This window comes from Podarcis raffonei, chromosome 16, assembly GCF_027172205.1.
Source record: "Podarcis raffonei isolate rPodRaf1 chromosome 16, rPodRaf1.pri, whole genome shotgun sequence".
NCBI classification, from domain to species: Eukaryota; Metazoa; Chordata; class Lepidosauria; order Squamata; family Lacertidae; genus Podarcis; species Podarcis raffonei.
Window position 1 is genome coordinate 16,354,202 of NC_070617.1, and position 23,141 is coordinate 16,377,342.

General features: G+C 42.4%; 1 protein-coding gene across 1 annotated transcript; it reads left to right on the plus strand.

Moving 5' to 3' along the window:
* The first annotated feature begins 88 nt into the window (after positions 1 to 88).
* Positions 89 to 19,312, plus strand: LIX1L (limb and CNS expressed 1 like). The gene is made up of 6 exons (XM_053368159.1): positions 89 to 609; positions 8,478 to 8,641; positions 10,333 to 10,473; positions 12,240 to 12,335; positions 17,259 to 17,336; positions 17,903 to 19,312. The coding sequence occupies exons 1-6, from the start codon at positions 267 to 269 to the stop codon at positions 18,143 to 18,145; spliced, it is 1,065 nt and encodes a 354-aa protein (XP_053224134.1). The 5' UTR covers positions 89 to 266; the 3' UTR covers positions 18,146 to 19,312.
* Positions 19,313 to 23,141: the final 3,829 nt, after the last annotated feature.

The following is a 23,141-nucleotide window of genomic DNA, read 5'->3' on the forward strand; positions in this document are numbered from 1 at the left end:
GCTCAGGCACCTCCCCCGCTCCGGCCGAGCTGTCATTCGTCAGCCCCTCCTGCTCCATCCTCCGCCTCCGCTCCTGAGGTGTCCGCGACCGCGACGAGGCCGAAGCCCCGCCTCCTGGCTCGTGGAGGGCGCTCCCATTGGCTGAGCCCTTAGCTCGGGCGCCTCCCCCGCTCCGGTGACGGACACTTTGGCATGAGGAGACGGGGGCCGAACATTTCTTTCGCCCCTCAGTCGCTCGACGGGCCGCCGACGCCTCCGCGCTCGCCATGATGATGGAGTCGCTGCGCGTGCAGCGGCTGCAGCCGGGCGTTGGGGGCACGCTGCGCTCGCTGCGGCCTGGCGTGACGGCGGGAGCGTCCCTGGCGGTTGCCTCTGCTCCCCCGCCGCCGTTGCCGCCGCCCCCGCCGCCGCTCGGGCTGTCGCTCACCCTGGGGCCTCCCCCGCCGCCGCCGCCTCCGCTGCCGCCTCTCCCGCCGTCGCTCTTGCCGGGCGTGACAGCCGGATCCAGCCCCCCGGGAGCCGCGGCGACGGGTCCGCCCGCCGTGCTGAGGGAGGCCGTCGAGGCCGTCGTCAGGAGCTTCGCCAAGCACACGCAAGGCTACGGCCGCGGTGAGGATGAAGGGCTGCCTCGGCCACCGTTATCTGCTTTTCTCCTCTGGGCGTGTGCAGAGTGCCTGCCTCACCCATCCAGGCTCGCATATGGGGAGCTGTTACCGTGTCATAAGCTTAGGGCAGAGTCTACCTGGCAGAGTTGTTTTGTTCTTGTAAGGATAAAGGCGGCGGGGAGGAGCCTTACAGAAGGCCCAGAGTTTCTAGGAGGAAAAGTGGGGTGAAAAATGTAAGGAACGAGGTCCAATGTATCCCTGAGGGAAAATGGTCCCGCCTTCCCATTAGCCAGCTGTTTAAAAAAGACTGTAGTAAGCATGTAGTAAGCATCCTGTCTCTTCTGATGGACAGCTTTTTAGAAGCGAGGGCTGAAGCATGTGCAGAATTCAGTTGCCTTCTCTTAACCGCAGCCTGCCTTGCAGTGCTGTTGTGACATCAGGCAGAAAACTTCATTGCACTCATTTTGGTGCCTGCTATCTGACAACTATCTGACTTTTAGAAGACATCTGAACGCAGCCCTTTAGGGAAGTTTTTGACGTATGAGGTTTTATTGTGTTTTTAATATTCTGTTGGGAGCTGCCCAGAGTGGTTGGAGAAACCCCATCAGGCGGGGTATAAATAATAAATTATTATTATCATGAAAAATGATTTTGTTTATAGTCATTCTTTATTATTATTATAGATTACATTTATATACTGCCCTTCATCCGTAGATCTCGGGGTGGTTCACAGCATAAAAAGTTTAGATAAGCCTATTTAGATGTGTAGGAATGTTGATGTGTGTTTTAATCTCTTTTTGGCTTATTGTTTGTTTGTTATTTTTTAGCATTTTAAATACCTGATAATTTGGTGTCTTTTTCTGTAAACTGCTTTGCAGGTTATTGCTTTCTTTTTAAACCAATCAAGCAGTGTACAAATTTTATGAAACAAAAAATAAGTAAAGCAGAACAAGGGAGAAGACTTGCAGAATACCTACAGCTTCTTAGAGGAAAAGTGAGGTAGAAATGTAAGAAATGAAGTCAAAATGCCTCTGAGCAAAAAATTGACTTGACTTTTTACTAGTCAGCTGTTTACATTTAAAAGGTGAGCTGAGTGTCTTTCTTTGGTGACAAGCAACTGACTACTGGAGGAAAATTGTCCTGTGGATTTCAGTAAGGGAGTGTTGTGGTCTGGTGAACTGGGGAGCCCCAGTGGTGTGGATTCTTGAGTCGGGGGATCTTGGAGAGGGAAGACAGCAATTGGGGGGTGTTGGTACAGGTGTTGTGCACCTGCAGTTCTGGGTAGAGAGGCCCTCTTCTTCCCATCTCCAGCCCTTGATTGCTTGCTAAGATTGCTTGCTTCCCCGCTGAGAATTTTATTTGTTCATTGATTTAAGTACGGAAGTTAGCATTTTTAGCTTCTAACTATTCGAAGTAAAAATAAGCTATTTAAATCCTACACATCTGAAGCAACCATTGTTTCTTCTGTAGCCTGATGTGTTATGTGGCTTATGTTGAGTCCAACCATAGGGTAGATGTCTAGAATGTTTGTTTTCAGCTAATGTTAAATGAAGGGGTCTTCTCCCGCCCTGAGAAAGCTTCCCATCAATAATGTTCCCTCCCATCCTTTTTTTCAGTTTGGCTGTATTTTTTAGCAATGTTTTGTCCCTGTTTTTGGATGAAATGGGGCCCAGGTTCTTCTTGTCTGTTTTGGGAAATGTTTTCTAGCCTGCTACAATTTTTTTGTTCTGGGATAGTACAGAGGGCCCTAATTGTGAACATAATTCAGGGTAGCCTCAAAATGGGCCAACTTCAAGACCTGTTTGGTTGGCTTATGAAATGCAGGAAAGAAGCAGTTAAAATGAGTTTTTGCAAACATCTATGTGGAAAAATGTTGTCCTCTGCTCCAAAGGGGGCGACTTTGTGGCCGCTTGGGGTGTCAGATGTTGGCCTACAGCAGCAGCAGGCCCAGTAGACGCCGCCTTGCAGGTTCTAAGCAGCAAATGCTTGGCAGGCAATCTGTGACTTAAGCACAACACTGCTTTCCTGGCTCTGAAAGGCTTTGAGGCCATGTGGAATCATTTACTCTTTCCTATTTAATATGCAAGTCAGATGTGCTGTCATACACAAGGTAGGGACTAGAGTATGTGATCCAAGGCCATAAACAGTGGATATAAATAACAGCCAGTGGTCTCTGACTGTAAACGTCCTCACTCTCAGGTAGGAAATGTAAAAATGAACTGCTGCTTTTCATACTTGTTGAGGTCTTTGAAATATAATTTCTTTCAGTGAAATGCAATGAAAGGGGGTTTTGAACAATCACTCGGGGCAGCCCCAGTCAGCGCAGTTGTAGTTGGAAAGTTCTGGAGGGCAAGGGTAATAGAGGGGTAGGTTTTTATGGATGTGCTGAGGTTTCCCGTTTAAGATTGGCATTGCTTTTGCTGCTGAACTGCAGTCCCCCACCTGTAAGATGTGGCATTTCTGTATTCTCAACAGGGTAAGGTAACCCGAGCCCAAACCATTCAGGGCTTTAAAGGTTGTTAGGAGTTCAATGAACTGGACCTAGAAATACATTGCTATACAGAGCAAATGGTACAGCATTGGTGTTACAACTTCAAACTGCCTGGTTCCAACCAATGATTGCATTATGTACTGGTTGAATTTTCTGTTTTCTCTTCAAATGCATTTCTATGTAGAGCACTTGGTGTCCCTAGTACAGTACATGGATAACTCAGTCTGCTCTTTCCAGAAAGCAAGAGCATTTGAAATACTGGAGAAAGTAAATTAGGGATGTGTGTGAAAGAGGTCTCTATTTGTCCTCTCCTCTCCCTCTTCAGAGAGAATGTGAGAACGGATAGCAATCTGATTGGGCTTTATAAATGATATTAAGCCTAAAAGTATCAACCTGGAAACACTTAGCTTAGCTGAAACTAGAGGATCACTTTATGAGAATAGTTTGGGAAGAAAATAGAGGGAATTGGGCAAATTCATAGTCACACTAGCTGTTTGTATTTATGGAGTGGGCTCTCATTTCAATTAACATAAACCTGGGTTTCGTTTTACTATCCAAATCTGTGTAGGCTTTGTGTTTTGTTTTGTTTTGAATTTTTTTCCTTTTTTGCTTCTCTGTAAATTCCAGTCTTATAAAAACAGCTAGTATTAATATGGTACATGGGTGCTGATTGAGAATAGCATTCTGTTAGACCCAAATATTTGTGAACCCTGGCATTGAAATGTCTGATACTACTTCTGAACCAGCAGTTAAGGAGATTCATGTAGCATACTTCCTTTACTTAGCATATTGCCTCTACCTTTCCTTCAGCTCACAAGCAATTGTTCTCTCTTCAAATTTCCCTATATTCTGAAGGACTACATAATATACACAGTCTTCAGATTACCTGTGTATATATAAGCATAGTCTTGTATAAATTAGCTTGTAGAAGTTGGGAAGACATCCTAGAGTCACAGCTCATACTGTTTGTATGTGCTCCAAGCCTGAGGCAGAACTGAAGTAACAACTTTCTCCCAAGAACCAAAGACAACTGTGTAAAACCAACTGTAAAAACTAGTGTGGACAGTGGCTCCTGTTGTAATCTTTAAGCACACTTCCATTCTAACATAAGCCAGCTTCATTTCCACAGTGCTTTGGACAGCATTGCTTTTCCATAGTCTTGTTGGAGCCAGTAAGCAGCCTCTGGAAAGCTGTTCTTCGTTAAGCTTTTTATCTCCTATGCGGTGTTTGCATACTTTGAGGAAAGGCTCAGCCAATTCTTCATGGAAACCTGGACATCTTAGACATCATTGCTTGCTTTTTCAAATGTTTCTAGCCAAAATAATTATTTTATTTTTCCTTGGGCTTTTCCGTCTTCCTTTTAAAATCAGAACCTCTAGGCTGCATTTATTTAAAATACGAGTTAGTAGAGTGGTCTAGGAGAAGCATTACAGCTTACACACAGTTTTTGTCTTCTTTCAAGATGTCACATTAATGGGGTTCTTAAGAATGCTGGTGACCAAGAAAGCATTGGCCCTTAGATATTGCAGAATGAATTCCATCTTCATAGTGGATTAATATATTTTGACAGATTGAAAAGTATCTCTTCGGTAATTAATCTGTGTATTGCCACAAACACTCTCGCTCTCTCAGATCATATTCACTTTTAAATAATAAATTTAAAACAGTAGCACCGCTGTTTCTACATATTATATTAAAATGCAAAACAGGACTTTGTTTCTAAGCTCATGCATTTTTGCAATCTTAAATATGAAACTATTTTGTTGTATTTTTTCTAACCAAAATATTCATACTATTTGTGCTTAGGCTGCTAATGCTGGTTTCCATCTTCTAGGGAAGTACTAATTTTAGTCAAGGAGTGCGGCTGCTTAGCATAATTATCCACTGTCTGGCCTCATGCTTCTTTCACAAACATAACACTTTGCAGTACAAAGGGGACAGTGTGTAATGGGATCTTGTCTGGGCTGAGAATAGAACACCCATGCTCTGGCTACAAAATACCATTTTCGCTGCTTTCAAACATTGCAAACAGACACAAACCGGTTGGTTGCTTTCTTGACACATGATGAATTGATATTGTGTCATGAAGATTCTAGATAAATAATGTAGGGGTTTAGTGGGATAAGAGGGCAAGCTAATGGCCATTTCTGAGAGAACAAACACATGCAGACAATTCTTAGAAGCATAGTGAGCAGTATTACTAAAGACTATTCACTCTGTTTGGCCATAGCTATTTCCACACTGAGCTAGAATGCTATTGTTTCATTTGGTGTGTATTCAGCCAAGTCCTACTGGGTAGACCCATTGCAATTAATGAACCTAAGTTAGTCATATCTTTGGTATACTCTGAGTAGGACTAGCACTGAATACCACCCATATACTCTAGAGGTATGCTTTTTAACTTAATCTCACACTGCATGCATGGGAGTGGGGGCATTACAGTGCAATATACATCCTTCTGTCCATGGGTGACTTATGCCATCTGTGGGCACCAGATTATCCTACTGTTGATTTCAAGCATCATAACATAAATCTAGAGTGTTTCTTTACCACAGAGCTATTTAGTTCAGCTGATGGGCTGCTTTTAACAGTTAAATTGACCCAGCTCTGAAATTTTCTCTCCCAGTTTTTGATGCATGAGTAAAGCTGCCCTTTGAAAATAACAGTTGGGCTTTGGTAAGTGACCTGGGTGTGTGTGCATATTTTATGTGTCACCCAGGGTAGAATCTGCTTTAGGGGAATTATTTCGATTGAATTTTTTTGAGCAAGCAAATAAAAGGCATAGTAACGTAAAACTGCTAATATATTTGATTGTGCATTATGGGTTCGGTTGCTCTGTGATAGCTTGACAAACTACTACAGAAGAAGACTTTAGGTCTCCTTCGGAATGAAAGTGCATGTTTGACATTAGTAAAAATAAATTTTGCTTGCCCACATTTGAATTCCAGGCATTCAATGGTTTCCCATACCGCATACTGCACAGATTGTCTATGGTTTCCTGTGAGTTCATTTCATTAGTAACTGCTGTGTTTGTTTGTGTGTGTGTGTGTGTGTGTGTGAGTGAGTGAGTGTGCATGCACATGTGTATAAAGGAAACCCCAAATTTGAAAAATCTCCATTAATAGTCATTCCTCATAATCTTGCTGAAACTATTTTAGCAACATACGCATCTATTATTTCTCTTCTTCCTAGAGCTAATCAAGCTAATTCACATTAATATGAAAATTCTTTTTATTTGCAGTAGATTTGCATGGAGAAGAGAGATGATGGTGGTTCTGAAAAATCTAGATTTGATGCACCCCACTTAATCAATTTCTGTTGCTCCTTGCACTTCCACAAATCATGGTGTCCATCTGGATTGCCTAGCTAGGGTGGGCTGGAAGACACTGTTTTGCAATTGTTCCAGTCCATCCTGGAGGGTAGAGCTTCAAAGATGCTGTTGGAATTTGACTACTCAACTTCATCAGCGTTGGCTAGTGAGGTCTGCAGTGTTCTACCTCCATCCTCTGTTTTGCTTAGCATCTAAATGCAGCTACTGTACTTGGAGAAGTTGTCTGGAGATGTGGGATTGAGTGCTATCAATATGCTGATGACAAGCACCAGTTACTGTACATTAAATTCTGGGGAAGCAATAGAAGTCCTGAATGAGCTTGATGAAAGACTGGATGTGGGTGAACAAGCTGATATTGAATTGAAATAAGGCAAAAGTATCTCTAATTATCTGAAAAGCTAATTTGGGGTTAGGCATCTAGCTTCTGTTAGAGCTGATAGCCCTCTGCTTGAAAAACCAGGTTTATGCATGCTTGTGCTCTTGATCCTAGTATTGCTCCTTGGTACCCAGATGGTAGCTGTGGACTTAAATGGTTTTGTATAGTTGAGTCCTGTGTACCAGCTGCATCTTTTGCTGAGCAAGGCAGATTTACCTATTATAAAACATGTCCTAGTAATGTGAATCAACCTTGAATTTATCAAGAAAGATAGGTCATAGCATTTTATAAAAAAAAACTAAAATAAGTTGAATCATTGTAATGTGCTCTTCTTGGAGCTGCGCTTTGAAAAGATCACATACGGTAAATTTTAACGGGTGCACATTGTGGCAGAGTTGTGACCAAAACATTTTTTTTAAAGAAAGAGATATAGAACATGGTTGTTGTACCAGATTCTTTGCCTTACAGTTTATTTCCAAGTGAAGTTCAAAGTGCTGCTCATTTCCTTTAAAGCCCGAAATGATTTAGGACTAGGGCACTTGAAGGTTGGATTCTGCCTACCTACATAGTTCTTCATTGGAGACCCAGTTCAGTGTTCTGCCACCAAGTGAAACTTTTCTGTTTGCAAGACCTTTATTTTTGTGGCTTTGTAACTCTCTACCCAAAGAGGTGGGTGGTCCTAATAAAGGCATTCTCCTTCTGTGGATTTCTGATATTTTTTTCTATGGTCCAGTATGGCTTAAGAGAGCCAGTGTGGTGTAGTGGTTAAGAGCGGTAGGCTCGTAATCTGGTGAACCGAGTTCGAGTCTCTGCTCCTCCGTATGCAGCTGCTGGGTAACCTTGGGCTAGTCATACTTCTTTGAAGTCTCTCAGCCCCACTCACCTCACAGAGTGTTTGTTGTGGGGGAGGAAGGGAAAGGAGAATGTTAGCCGCTTTGAGATTCCTTCGGGTAGTGATAAAGCGGGATATCAAATCTAAACTCTTCTTCTTCTTCTAATTCTTTTTTTTTTTTACATCTTAAAAATACTTGTATGATGTGCTATCCCCAAATCCTTAAATTTGCTGAGAAATACCACATATGAATCTTGAATCAGCTGTTTGCTTTCTCTTGTATGTCTGTTTCAAAATCTAGCGCAGAAAAATATTATGAATTGTGCTAGGTGAGTCTGGGCAGGTCAGTCAGACTATTAATGGATGCTCTTAACCTGCCCACTCTCAAACTATTTTCAGTTGCATCAGAATAGCACATAAGACATTATGCAGTAGTATCTTTGTTTTTAAATGTCAAGAGGGTGCCTATTTTTAGGGGGAAATGAGTTGCAATTTCATGCTCTAAACTTTTTTCTGCCTCAAAACAAGTCCTTTGAGGCATTTTTAAAGTCAACCTGAGTATGGTATTGTATCCCTTAGAATAACTTTTACACAGTAACTATCACCACAGGCTTTCCTTTCCCCCCCTCTAGCTTTGGACATGTCCCAAGGATGAGGAACGTCTAAGGCAACGTTCTTTAGCTTTGGCTGCTGACCCTTGGTCATGGTTGAACCTGTCTTTGTATCTCTCTTGGGGGTGGGGGGGGGTGATAAGCAGCAAATGATGATTGTAGATTATATTCCTCTTGCTGCCTTCTGTGTAAATACTCTATTATGATATATGCCTCTTTCTCTATTTTCAGTCAACGTTGTGGAAGCTCTCCAGGAATTCTGGCAGATGAAGCAATCACGTGGTGCTGATCTGAAAAATGGTGCTCTGGTGGTTTATGAGATGGTCCCATCTAACAGTCCTCCTTATGTCTGTTATGTCACATTGCCTGGGGGGAGCTGTTTTGGCAGTTTTCAGGTTAGAATGTGTTAACTAGATGTTTTGATTACTTTTTGTTGTGGTGGTCTGGAACTCTGATCTGGTGGGGTCGATTAAAAGTTCCTTAGGCTGTGTACAGATGGTTTTAGTGGAGCAAAGCCAGAAAATTTCCCCTCATACAACAACCATGGCACTAGCCCTGATCTAGTACAGGCAGCTAGAGGATTGTACAAATATATCCTGTGGATATGAGAGCTGCTCCGTGGTCTGTATGTGTGTGTGATTCATCACGGGCACAATCCGGTAGGCACAACAGTTAACATGAAATGGGCACGCATCTCTTGCAGTGGTGCTAATTATGTTTGGGAGGGCTTGATTGTCCCCAGCAAAATGGTTCTGGATTTAATTGTGACTTACTGGGCAAAAATGGTGTCTCCTCTTAAGCTCACCTCACCTAGGAGGTTTTGCTTGATAGATGCCATCCATTCCTTTCATCAAAATGCATGGCCAGTCTGTACGGGAGTGTTATTTCATACAGTGGATAGCTCAAAACCAATTTTCCCAAGTGCAGGGGTGTGTATGTAGAGGCATGCTTAAGTTTTTTGCCTCTAATTTCTAAACCAGTGTTACCTGTTCATACCAGCAGGCAGTCCTTGACGGGAGCATCGTTGTGGTGTGTGCATGTTTGATTTCTGTTCTGCAAATGTGACTTCAGCATGCAAAAATTGGAAATAGTATTGTTTCACACACCACAATGATGAAAAATACTGCCAGTGCTCCTTCAGCAACAACTGGTGGAAATAGGCATGCTGCATCCTTTTCTTTGGGCTATTGGAAACAAAATGGCTAGCTTGTTCTCGAGTGAGGTGCAAATGGAGGTAGGGGGTGTGGCAATAGATAGCACCCAGCAAAACATCTCCATACACATAAAAACCCACAAGGTTGGGTAACTTGTAATTTTATATTCCATTTTTACACTTAGCAGGCAGTTTGGGGAAATCCAAGTTTGGGAAAAGTGTGGGCTGCCAGTTAGAAGAGCTGGATGTTATGTGGATGGATACTACAAAGACAAACTGAGACACAAGCAGCCTCAAGCCTGCATTAAACTTTTGTGTGGATTATCCCTTAAAGTCCATCCAATTGCTGTAGTAAATCATAAGTCTCTTGATTGTCCAAAACAAGTGTGTGAAGCATTATGGTGTAAGTGTCATTGTGCCATAAACTTCAATATATCTTCCTTCCTACCTCAATTTTGGTAGGTTACAGACTTAACACTTGGAAGTCCAGGGTGGCCCTTACTTTTGGCTGAACCCAGGCTCTGTGTAGTGGGCTTAAAACAGGTATCCTAAACAAGCAATCCTGGTTTCTGAACTGCCTACCCACTTAGAGAACAGCAATGGGTGTTTAGAATAGGGTGTTCACAGCTTGGTTTTAGCTAATTAATTTTGTTGACAGACCCAGCTGTGGTATTTCCTTCTCCAAATAATATGTGCTCACTTCAGCTGCCTGTGTAATTCTTGCATTGTAGATGACTGGAGTTTCTGGGTTTAAAGAGCCCGTTCCTAATGACTTCAGGATGTTGGAGAGCACCATGTCAGCATGCATAGCTGCAACCTAGTAATTTGGGGTAGAAATACATACTTCATAGTATGTGGGATCTAACTGATCTTGGCTTTCGTGATTCCTGTTCTTAAGCATGCCCTGTTCTTCTGTCTCCGCCCGCCCCCTAGTTTTGTCCTACCAAAGCTGAAGCCAGGAGGAGTGCAGCAAAAATTGCACTGATGAATTCAGTGTTCAATGAGCATCCGTCCCGGAGAATCACAGACGAGTTTATTGAGAAGAGTGTCTCGGAGGCTCTGGCATCTTTCAATGTGAGTGCTTTTCAAAGCCCTGCGGCTATAATTGGTGGGGACAGAATTGCTGGGAAGCATCACGACTCCATGGGAAGGGAAATTCTTTGCATCTGGAAACCCTTATTGGCAAGGTTTCTAACAACTCTGGGAATGTCATCAAAATAAACTGTTAAACACCCACCCAGCCCATGCTCTCTTCTGTATTGAATGCAGAGCTTTTCCCAGTTGCATTTTTGTTAATTTGCCCTTGACACTTTCACTACACCCTGTGTGGAAGCTCTCTGGAGTACTAAACTGTTCTAATTCCAGAGCCATGCAAAAGCACACCAGAGTTTTCTGAGCTCTGATCAACATTCTTGTGAAATACTTTATAAAAAAACCAAAACTGATAACTCTCTTCTTTTTGTGGTTCATGGTGGGGGTGGAATGTTTGATCTGGGTTCAAATCCTGCCTCTGTCATGGGTTTATGGGACAGCCTTGAGCAAATTGCTCTCACCTCACCCTTTTCTCACCTCAGTGTTGAGGAAAAATAGAATAAAGATCCTAAAGCGCTATGCAGTTGTGAGATCATAGGTTTCATTACACTAGACACCTGTTTATCTGAAAATCAAGTTCATATATTTTTGTGTTTGATATCTTCTGCATTAATTACCTGCTTCCAGAAGGAGTGTTTCCAACTATCACCCAACCATTGCTTTTCTGCTGTAAATTACCAGCAGAATTGGAACTGCCTTTCTACACATTTGCTTTTTCTATGTATACATTCTGCTACATATAGAAGTAGAGTGCCACAGAGTTCTGTCCCAGGCCTAGTGGTGTTTAACATCTTTATAAATAACCTGGATAGAGGTTATGCTCATTAGATTTGCAGATGACACCAAACTGAGTGGTGCTAAAGGCATCTACACACCTGTAGAAATTGCACTACTCTACTGCTCTATGGGTTGTGGGGGGAGTCCTGACTTTCTGTAGTCTGAGAATAGAAAAACCACCGGGGGGGGGGGGACAGGGTGACAATATTTGGATGATGCCCTGTAAAATGTATGACAATTCCACTCTAAATGCCTAGTGTAAGCACTCAATGCTTGATTAATAAGACAGCAAAATGTTTTGAAGTTCATTGCATATCTACACTCTAAACTTTTTGTTGTGTACATATTTAGGTGCCAAATAATCTTAGGAAGCATAATATGGTGAATAGTGGGGGTTTGGCTAAATTGCTAGCCATACTCTAGCTGAGCCACAGTTCTAGGGACTGGAAGTGTGAATGCCTATTAAACTAGATGAACTCTGGTTTTGTTATTTCTGTGTGAGTGTAACTGGAATGCCTGTTGTGTGGCGTGAGGAAGCTTATTTGTGAACCATTAAATTGAGATGTAAGAGTCATTCTTAAATAGCTTGTGTATCTTTCTTCAGCTGTCCTGCAACCATAAGAAAATGGCTATGTTTATATGTTATGCTAAACCATGGGTTAGTGCTATGTGTGTGAGCTGGAATGAGCCTGAGCAAAGCCTTGAGCTTGTGAATTCACCCTGCCCTCTCTTTTTTGGGTATGGACAAGAGACAGAGTTTGCCAGTGTTTCAGTTTCTCTTAATCTCAGTATAGTCAGTTTGTTTTTCCCCACAAATACATTTTACTCAGAGCAGTCCACCAAGGCTGCCCTGTCTGAGAAAAAGGGATGTCTATTAAACATCACACCCTTGCTTGTATCCAGATGCTGTGGAAATGCCTCTTTAGAGGTCTGTCTGCCCTAAGCTCCTTGAATGTTTGTCTTTCTTGCAGGGCAATAGAGAAGAAGCAGATAATCCAAGCACAGGCATTGGTGCTTTCCGCTTCATGTTGGAGTCAAACAAAGGAAAGTCCATGTTAGAGTTCCAGGTACTCTTTTTAATATGATTAATCATTCCTCCGGGGCTGGCCCTACCATTAGGCAAAGTGAGGAGGGAGGGAGCTGCAGCAAGTTGTTGGGGAAGAAGAGGAGTGTGTGCCATGTCGGCCGCCTTGTCCTAGCCTGTTGCCCTCTGGCGCTGTGGAAGACACATTCTCATTACCAGTATTAAAGAAAGATTTTTCTGCCAGCCTGATCAATCTATGTACATGGAATGAGAGGTGGCTCCACCTTGTACTTTGCCACAGGCAGCAAAATGTGTTGGGCCAGCCCTTCATTCCAGCCTTGTGTGCTGTATGCATAATGGGACCAGTCAGGCTGCATTAAAAAAAAAAGGCCTATTAAATGCAAAGTAGAAAGGGAACCCAAGTGGTTTAGTAATGCAGTATTTTTTTCCAGTTCAGACACACACTGCTGAGCAGCAGAGGGCTTAATTTGCTACAACACAGGAAGATGAATATTTTAAGACTTAACACCTCTGCAGTTAGCTTTAAAATAGGTACTTAAGGGATTAAAGCATGTAATCGATTGGGGAGTAGAATGAAGTGATAGCTTTTGAATTTCTTACCAACTCTAAATCCTCAATCTTGTGACAATTTAAGGAATTTATGCTTTGTATTTATTCTGCTTTTAGGAGGAGAGAAATTTGTCTAGTTCTTGTCACTCCCTCCCCCCCGGACCACTTCAAAATTGCTAAGAGTTGTGATGGAACACTTACCGTATTTTTCGCTCTATAACACACACCCGACCATAACACGCACATAGTTTTTAGAGGAGGAAAACAAGAAAAAAAATATTCTAAACGATACAGTGGATGTATGATTTTTGTGGTTCATGCTGTGGCCACAGACATGTGATCTGACGGTGAGTTTGGGGTAGCCCAATGCAAAAATCCTGAGGATCCATGTGGATCCATGCTTTGTAACCACGTTTTTGCACCACTGCGGCCCCAGGCAACAGTGGGTGCGTGATTTTTTTGGTGCAAGCTATAGCCATGGACATGCTATGTGATCTGATGGTGAATTTGGGGTGACCCAGTGCAAAAATCCTGAGGATCCATGTGGATCCGTGCTTTGTAACCACGTTTTAAGTGGGGAGGGAAGGAAAAGCACTCAAGGGACAAGGAACACGCATGGGGTGGGTGGAGAAGGATGCTGTTAATAATGCAGAAGAGGGGTGGGTATAAGAGGAGAAGGCTCCTCTCCTCTCCCGCTTTGCTCCTTTAAAGCAAGCAGGCTCTGCTTCTCTCCCTCCTCCCCGGCTCGCTGAAAAACTTTGCTGCGTTTTAGCCAGCTGAGTGGGGAGAAGAGAGGGACAGAGAGCCAGCTTGCTTTAAAGGAGCCAACCGGACAGGAGCCGCTTACACTCATGTAAGCGGCTCCTCTCCTCTCCCGCTTTGCTCCTTTAAAGCAAGCAGGCTCTCTGTCCCTCTCCTCCCCCCCACTCAGCGGCTCTTCTCCCGCTTTGCTGTTTCAAAGCGAACCACAGAGGAGGGAAGGAAGGGGAACCATGGATCCTCTGCTCACGACTGCAGCAGATCCGCCCGCCATCCGTAGGCATTCGCTCCATAACACGCACAGACATTTCCCCTTACTTTCTAGGAGGAAAAAAGTGAGTGTTATGGTGCAAAAAATACAGTAATTATTTTTCTGTCTGTTGTAGCAGTTGTAATGCACTGTGCTAGATGCTATATGATTTTTCATTTTCATTTTATTGCTTCTTTTATTTCTTATTGATGGTGTTTGAATTTTGTAGAATTCACATTGTAATACAATAAAATATAGTATAAGAAATAAAAGAAGCAATAAAATTAATAATTAATATGAATATTTAACGTGATGGATGTGCCATCCCCTTTCTTCAACCAAAATCCACAGACATGCTGTGGACTACCTGAATCAAGCTCATTAGCCATTGGTGGCCCATGGACCATGGACCACAGTTTGAGAACCCCACCTCTAGTTTATACTGTAGTGGGACTTGAAAGCTTAGTGTCTGTGAATGGCAGAGGTATCATGCAAGATGCCTAAGCAATTAAACCTTAAAGTGCACTAATGGAATGTTAACGTTGCTTATTATGTGTCTAGGAAATTTCTGATGATCACACTGTGCTAGCAGCACACTGAATAGACAATAGAGAGACATTCTGTCAAGGGAAAATTGGGCCCCAGAGTTTCACTGCTATGGGCTGGAAAGGAGCCAGATTTGTTTTTTCTTTTTCTTTTTGAAGGCAGGTGCCTCAGACTGTGACTGCAAATCAGCTTCCCTGGTGCTGATGTCTCCTTCTCTAGTTATGATAACATTGCAGTAGGTTAGCAGAGCAAGGTTTATTTTAGTGGCCCCGCTTATTCAGAGTGACTCAGTTGGTTATGTATTACTCCTGCTCTTGCTGTATTTATGGACCTGCCTGCCTACGTGAGGGAGGTTTATGGGATAGTTTTTGACCTGGGCTGCTGCTGGCCTTCATGCAGTGTTGTAGCTCTAGGATTCTTAGTGGTACATGCACACAGAAGACATGAGAATCTCTGCCGGACTTCACAGACCTTCTGTGTAAGTGTCAGGGTATTTTCCCAAGGCAGCTGGAATAGTTCTTCTAGGCAACAGGCCTGCATTGTCTTGAACTCTATCATGCTGCATTTTTTGCTAGCCTCCTGGGACAGACAAAAGGCCTTTGTAAGAGCTGGGGTTTTCACCCATGGCACTGTGATCCCTCTGCCATATGACACTGTATTGGAGAAAAACAGCTGGGGAACAGTTAAGCTGGCACTCAATCCCTCTCCCCACCCCAAAAACTTACAACAGATTTGTGGAGGCTCTTGGCTTTTCTTTTATTAGGGGTAAATGCACTTGGTAGAATTCTGCCAATAATTTTGGGTGATACCGATTTTTAAAAAAAAGGTTTTTATTTATTTTCCATGGTACAGAAGATACATTCTGAGAAAACAATTGTTACAACAGTAAACAACAAACAACTTGTTCCAATATGATTATTACATAGCATGACAAAAGTCTGTAAAGTTTCTTTTTATTATTCTAAAAGATCATGCCACATTTCCCCATGAGCGTTGGGTGGATTTCTGCCACAGTCTGAAAAATTAATGTATTTAGTAACATTTGCCATATGTTATAAAAGGAATAGGGATTGTGTTTGTCCTTTCCTGCTCTGACCTGACATGTTAGTTTCTTGCCCAACGCTATTGGCCATACGCTGGTGTACCAAGAATTGAAGTTAAGCCCAACATCTGGCTAAGTGGTCATAATTAGGGTAATCTTGGGCAGACAGGATAGTAAGCCCAAGTAGTGCTAGTGCATGATATATTTCAGTGGTTTTGTTATATATCAAGCTTACTTCTTTAAATATATTTTAATGATATCGCAAAGCCACCACATATGGAAATACGTACCTTTGACTGTGCACCCCCTCCAACAATTAGGGTTGACTTCCTAAGATATCTGGGATAGCCTCACAGGTGTATAGTGCCACTTATGCAGAAGTTTTAATGAGGATTCCAATTTTTGCATAAACCAATTTCAACGGTATCTTGGACCACAAAGCTGTCCACTTTTCATTTGCTATTTGTGCTTCTATGTCCATCTCCCACAGCGCTTTTGTGTACAAAAGATTGCTACATTTTAGATTTATTAAAGCTTTATAAATTGAGAAAGCTATACCCTTAGAGAATGGAGAGGGTTTAGGGGACACCAATTTTATGTATTTATACCCTACCCATCAAAATCTTTCCCAGGGTAGTTTACACAAAAGTCCTGTATAAAATAATTAAGGCATACAATAAAACACAAACAATCCACAGTCTAAAAGCAGCATAAAGCTGATAAACATGGATTTATAATTCAGAGTTTCAAAGGCCTGGGAAAAGCAAAACATATTTCCCTGTTGCCAAAATTACACCATAGCAGGCAGGCACCCTGTCAGCCTCCTCAGAGAGAACATTTCACAAATGGAGCACCACGACTCTGAAGGCCCTTTTCTCTAATCACCACCCACCACATCTGTAATGATGGAAGCTTAGAGGAGGGCTTCCAAATATGATCTCATGCAGTTAAGTTCTTTTAGAGAGGGCAATCCTTCATTCTGACTCCTCCCTCTGTGGACTGAAAGGAAAATCCCAACACTTTGGCTCGGGCCTGGAACGGACTGGGAACCTGCATGTATGTGTCTCTTCTCACCAGCAAGAGACGTTTCCAGTGCCTGGTCACTGTTAGCAGCCTCACAGCTGTATTTTGAGTTTCCACACCATTTTCAAAGGCAGCTGCATGTACAATGCTTTTTCAGTAGTCTAATGGACAAGGCTACCAGAACATGGTCAACTGAGGCTTGGCTATCTTGGTCTATAACAGGTAGCAGCTGGTGCACTAGAGCTCCATGCCACAGAAGCAGGCAACCAGCAACTCCAATAACAAGTGTGGTTCTATGAGCACTCCCAAATGCTGGTCCTGCTTTATTAGACAGAGTGCTGCCTAAGTAGATTTAAATACCACCTTCATAGATGGATGAGCTATCCATTGCCAACAACACCTCCATTTTGTCTGAATTGACCTTGTTTATTGGCCTTTATCCAGTACATTACAGACTCCATGCACTGGTCAGTGCTTCCAGAGTCTGATGAAAAAGAGAAACAGAGTTTGGTGTCATCCCCATGTTGACGATGCCTCACTCAACATTTTCATGTAGATGTTAAAGAGTGGGTGGGTGGGAGCAAGATGAAGCCTTGTGGGATGCCTTAGAGCTGAGCCATAGTAGGCGGTGGAGGTGTCTTTTTCTCTCTCAGAACATCTAGTTACACTTCCTCTGAGAAGCATTTCACCCATCAGTGGACATCTCTTTAATTTCCTTCTCTTTGCTTCATTAGTGTTGAAACAGTGCTTAAAATTGGGCTGCTTTCCTTTGGCAGGAGCTGATGACCGTCTTCCAGCTGCTGCATTGGAATGGCAGCCTCAAAGCCATGCGAGAGAGACAGTGCTCGCGACAGGTAAGCAGAGCCTGCAGATGGGATTCCTGAACCTTTGGACTGACAATCCTGTCTTCTGTGTGGGATTCATGTGGCTGGCAGTGGATTCTCCCAATGCAGTATGGGAGGGTGAACCTAGGTGTTAACCCATGAATGTCTTTGTAGTAAGGGCTTTTATATGTCACCACTTGCCTTCAGCACAGGCTGGGTAAGCTTCCCTTTTCAACAGAGTTTATTTGAGTATACTCACCTGGGTCTTCATGGGGCTAGTGACTTCTGGCTAGATCTACTTTCCAGGCAGGCACACCAGCAAGAGGTGATTGCCTAAGCTTTCTTGTTGCTCCAGCCCTCACTACTGCATCTTAGTCATGTCTATCTGTGCCAATCAATTTCTGTTTTCCCAGTTGTCTTTGAAGTCCCGCTTAAAGTATGCACCATCATCTCAGTGGCAGATGGGCTGGCTGTAGTGGTTCCTCTGTGGTTGGTCCCTGCTCATTCCATTCCATTCCACTGCCCTGGTGTTTGGGAGACACAAGCTTAATCAGTCAAGTGCTCATCTGCTGATCTCTCTCTTTCCCTCCCGCTAGGAAGTGTTGGCTCACTACTCTCACCGTGCTCTCGATGACGATATAAGGAACCAGATGGCAATGGACTGGGTCAATCGGGAGCAAAATATCCCAGGGGCTCTTTCAAGGGAGCTGGCCTCAACAGAGCGGGAATTGGATGAAGCCCGGCTGGCTGGAAAAGAGCTGCGGTTCCACAAGGAGAAGAAAGACATTCTGATGTTGGCAGCTGGCCAGCTGGGGAACATGCACTCTTCCAACTGTTGAGAAACCCCAGAGAGCTGTTCTGTTTCCCCTTCCCTTCCCTACACTCTCACTTCACAACCAACTTCCTAATGGGGTGTGGCCTAGAGCTTGTTACAAAATTGAAGGGGGCAAAATGTCCAACCAAATTCTTCTAATTGGCTTTCAAATTTTTCTTACGTTATCAGTCATGCAACATGCTTTTTGGATTTTTAAGTCTAATCTGGTTTTAGATTGTTGAGATTTGGCAAGTAAATAACCTATATCACCAAGCAGATAGATACACCCACTCCCTTTTTTATTTACACACAAACACCATTTTTCAATATACTTCAGCCAGAGAGAAATATCTCAAAATCTGAAAGTTGAAACTTGGTCAGGTTGAGTTTGTTCATAATTGAGCTTCAGTTCTAACCTGAATCACATCACTTAAAGAGTGTGCACAGATGCCTCTTTTTGAAGAATAGGGGCCTATTTGCACATTTTTAAAACCTCTTTGCTAAAAAAAAATCTTTATAGATTTTATAATGTACTTGGATATTCTTAGTTATCTTTTTTCTCTTTGGGATAGAGAATTTCTTATTGATTCACTATAGAGCACATTTTTAAATGTAGCCTTTTTAGTGTTAAATATACTAATACTCATTTAGTCCTCAATTCTATCCAGGTACTATACAGTATTAAGTGGAAATGTAGCATTGCCAAGAGGATACTAGTTTTGCCATGGATATAAGGCATAAACTGTATGTTAGGCAAATGTATTCCTGCAGTTTATGTAGTTTGATACACTCCTTTTCCCCTTGCCACCTGATAAGCACAGCACTTAAAACACTCCTCTTCACTGTTCTCGAACTACTATTAAGGTTTTTATTTAGTTGGTTAATGGCATCTTGTTCTAGCTGGTGTCTTGATTGCAAGGTTCCACAGAGTTTGAGCAGTTCCCTATTGCTGCAAGGGATGGGGTGTAGCTCGTCATTGTGGCTGAATTTGCGCATCACTGTGTAAACTGTTGTTAATGGCTGGCTGTCATGTCACTCCACCCCTAGCACAAGTGGGAGCAACAAACCACAATCTCTGACATAGCATTACATTTGAACCAGAGATACTGGGTTGCTTTTCTCTCTCATAAGTAAAATACAACCCATCTAGTTGCGCTTCACGAATGAATTGTGTCGCTTAAAGGAGCTTTCCAGGTTCTAGAGATTTGAGTTACTTTGGGACATTCCACACCAAATCTATGTGCTCTCACAACTCAGATTTTCCTCAAAAAAAAATTATGTGTAGATACCTATGAGATAACCTCAAATTAATATTTTAAGATTTTTTGGTCCAAAATTGGGTGCAGGAGAATTTTTGACAATTTAGATTTTCGCATGATTTAGGCTAATGCACTTTCTGTGTCAGTTTAGAAAAAACCTCCTGTTTTGCTTATTTTTCAACTGATTGGGCTTATTTTGGTATCAAAATAAAGCTAATTGTGGCCTCTTTAAAAATAAGGTATAAAAATGGTATCTAGTGCCACAGAAAAGGGTCACCAACCATTCAAAGTGAATTTTTGTCATTTTATTTCTGGTAGGTTCAATAAGCCATAGCGCGCAAACCACAACTAACACGTGTATCAATCTTGAGTCGTGAGAGCATGGTTGAGTATTAAAATCAGGTGATTTGGCGTGGAATGACCCCTTTATAATGAATCTTAATGAGGAGCTCCCAGCCTTTGGCATTTTAGTCTCTCTCTGCTTGCCTCTTGCAGGGAAGGAAGATAGATGAAGTGTTGTTTCTAAGGTGCTCAGCTGATTTAAAAGAAAAAGCCCTGACTCATTTTCTTTCCTTGCTAGCTTCAGCTTCTTGATGAATGCAGAATCATAGCTGCCAACGTTTCCCTTTTTTTTAAGGGAAATTCCCTTATTCCGAATAGGATTCCTCGCAAGAAAAGGGAAAAGTTGACAGCTATGTGCAGAATCCTTTGATTGGGTTGCAGATACCATAGGCTTATCTTGAGTCAAAGGGGGAAGCACTACTTTGTTGTTATGGTTGTGTTTGACCTTCATATCGGAGCGCTGGATTCAGTTGGTGCCTCAGAAGGGTCTACTTCCATGATTTGCTCCTGTGAACTGTGATGTGTGCAGTCCACAAATCATGCTATTTTGGTTCATTTCCAATTGAGCAGCCTCCTGTGTCTTAGGAGACTGCATCGGCAGAGTGCTCTGTGAGTTAGCCTGTCACACAATAGCTAGAGCTTCTTGTTTGTAAGTGAAGAACTGTGATTGTGCAGCTGCAAGGAGAAATGCCTCTTTGTTCGAGCAACTTTAGAAAGTTACAAAAATTTGTAGAATACAAACTTTATATATGTATGCACTTTTATATAAAAAAGAGAGACTGAAACTAGGAGCAGGACTCTTAATAGCAATACTGACTATGTATATAGAGAAAGTTGCTTGAAGCTTCAGAGACAGAAGTGCTCTGCAGATCACATGTAATATGAGGGAAAGCTGATGTAGATGTAAGGGGGAATCATGTCAGCCACCCAAAAGCCAAGATCACTCATCTGCACTGTGAGGAGAGCATTGCGTGTTCTGTGCCTGACTTTGTCACATCCGCCTGGTAAAGAACTGCCTTCCAAGCATACCCTTAAGATTTGGGACTAAGACAGTATCATGAACTAGCAAAATGTGATGTTTAAGGATTAAAGGGGGAAAATAAAATAGGTTACAGAGGGGGACTAGGCCTCTCAAGAGTGCTGTGTTGTGACACTTTTGAATAATCTTCCTGATTAACAGTGCAATCTGAGGAAGTCCTGTTGAGTTCAGTGGGGTTTGTTCCCCTTTAAGTGGGTACAGGATTTTAGCTCTAATTGAGCTTGCTTAAGATAATTTTGTTACCACCTAACACTTAAATATCTTATTAAGTTGATACAGTAACAGCACTACTTCCAATTTTCAGTGCGTAATTTGAGGTGAAATTGGGGTTATAATCTACTTTATTAATTGTGAACACAGAACTAGGGGGTGACAGTTACTTCCAGGTTGATGCTAAATCCAGTGGAATCTTTTGTGTACATGGCATTGACTTTATTTTTAAAATTTCATAAGGAAAATAGCAGTAGTGGTGATTCTGACTCGGAGCTTTATGTAGTTTACTTACGGGAGGTGGGGAGCTATCCAGAAGCACAACTGTAGGACTGTGTGATTGGGGAAGGGGAGTATTGGGCTAACATTAGTGCCGTTTTGAGTGTTTCCTACCCAAGATTTTCAGGGTCTGACTTGTCATCAGACCTGTTGCACCTTAACCCATGTGCAACAGCATTCCTGTAGCCTTGGGATGAATTGTCATGGTTACACTTTAAAAACACTTCACTATTTACAGGGTAGAATAAGAGTTTAATCAGAACATTCCTGATGTTGCCTTTCTGGTCTTGACATTGGGCGTGGAAGATTGTTTGTAGCTGGAGGGAATGAGGAGAGGCAGAAGACAGCTAATGCAAGGCATTAGCTTACCCTTACTGTGAACAAAGATCTTGGATCCCATTGATTCTTTCTACTGAAAGGGAAGATAGCCTGGCTTCCTGCAACTCCATCCTGGAAGTCATTTTGTGTTAGAAGAATTACTATAAACACATTATATCTCAGAAGATAATCTTCCAGGGTATTGTCACCAGGAATGATGGAGCTAGATGACCTGTGCACTCGGACTATATTTTAACTAGAACATGCCCTTGAATTGATACTGCCTTGATCAATTTGCCTTGTTCAGCACTCAAAGGGCAAAAGACATTTAGTAGAAAAACAGTCTCAGTGTTGACAGCTGTATATAGCAACACATGGTTTGTGATAGTATTGTTGAGTCCTTTTATACAGTAACTAAAACTGACAGGCCCTTGCTTATAATTGTATCTTATAGGAGATTGGTACAAAGTGAAATTGCTGTCTGGGGCCCGAGAGCCACAAAATATTTGAACCAACGTCAGCAGGTAAAACACCAGATTGCTCCCCCAAGGTTTTTTGTAACTTTCACATGCATACCATTCCTCACAACTGGCATTTGGGTCCTAAAAGAATGGTAGTCCTGCAAAATGTGGGTGAGGAGAAAGGGGTGTGTCAGTTGTTAATGCAATTCTGTGTCCTTTGTGTGCTGCTTAGGAATGCAGTTATATACAGGAATAAGAACTTGGTGCTTCAGGAAGTGTGGGTAGGACACTCTGAATTGGGCATTAGAAGCTGAGGACAAGACACACACACAGGGATCCAAGTTAAGTCATGACTAACCTGGTTCTGTTGGTTTCAAGTAGACATACTAACTTAGTCTAGATACATCTCTGTGTACAGGATTATTTTCCACCTGGGAATCACCTTACTGAAGCTGGGGGCCTTTAGTCTCTTAGCCAGATGGTGTATAATAGTATATAGTCCTTCAGTGAGGCTTCGCAGTCGCACCTCCAAACAAATACAGTGGTACCTCGGGTTACATACACTTCAGGTTACACACGCCACTAAGCCAGAAATAGTGCTTTGGGTTAAGAACTTTGCTTCAGGATAAGAACAGAAATCGGACTCTGGCGGCGTGGTGGCAGCAGGAGGCCCCATTAGCTAAAGTGGTGCTTCAGGTTAAGAACAGTTTCAGGTTAAGTACGGACCTCCGGAACGAATTAAGTACTTAACCTGAGGTACCACTGTACTTCATAACTGTGGGAGCTCAGACTACCACTCTGAGAAAGGGAGAATAGACAAAGGGCTGCAGAAGATATGTGGAGATGGTAGTTGTTCCATAGGGAGCTCAAGAAGTGGCATTATTTTGGCCTCCACACTATGTCCATTTGTATACCTGAAATAATAAATCAGTCTTGTCCTTTATATATATATTTTTATATACAGCTTTGTTTACACAATAGTATTAATGTTGAAATGCATTTATAAAGTTGGCTTATAAATAATCCTTTGACAGTTTGTATATGAATGTCTCACTTGCCTCACTTACTACTTTCTATTAGAAACAAACTATGTACAGGGTTTGAGTTTTTCCT

Excerpts from the sequence above, each read along its gene's own strand:
- LIX1L (XM_053368159.1), top strand. The coding sequence starts at position 267 with ATGATGATGGAGTCGCTGCGCGTGCAGCGGCTGCAGCCGGGCGTTGGG. Across the intron at positions 10,474-12,239 it reads AGGCTCTGGCATCTTTCAAT|GGCAATAGAGAAGAAGCAGA; the intron begins GTGAGTGCTTTT and ends TCTTTCTTGCAG. Across the intron at positions 12,336-17,258 it reads AGTCCATGTTAGAGTTCCAG|GAGCTGATGACCGTCTTCCA; the intron begins GTACTCTTTTTA and ends TTCCTTTGGCAG.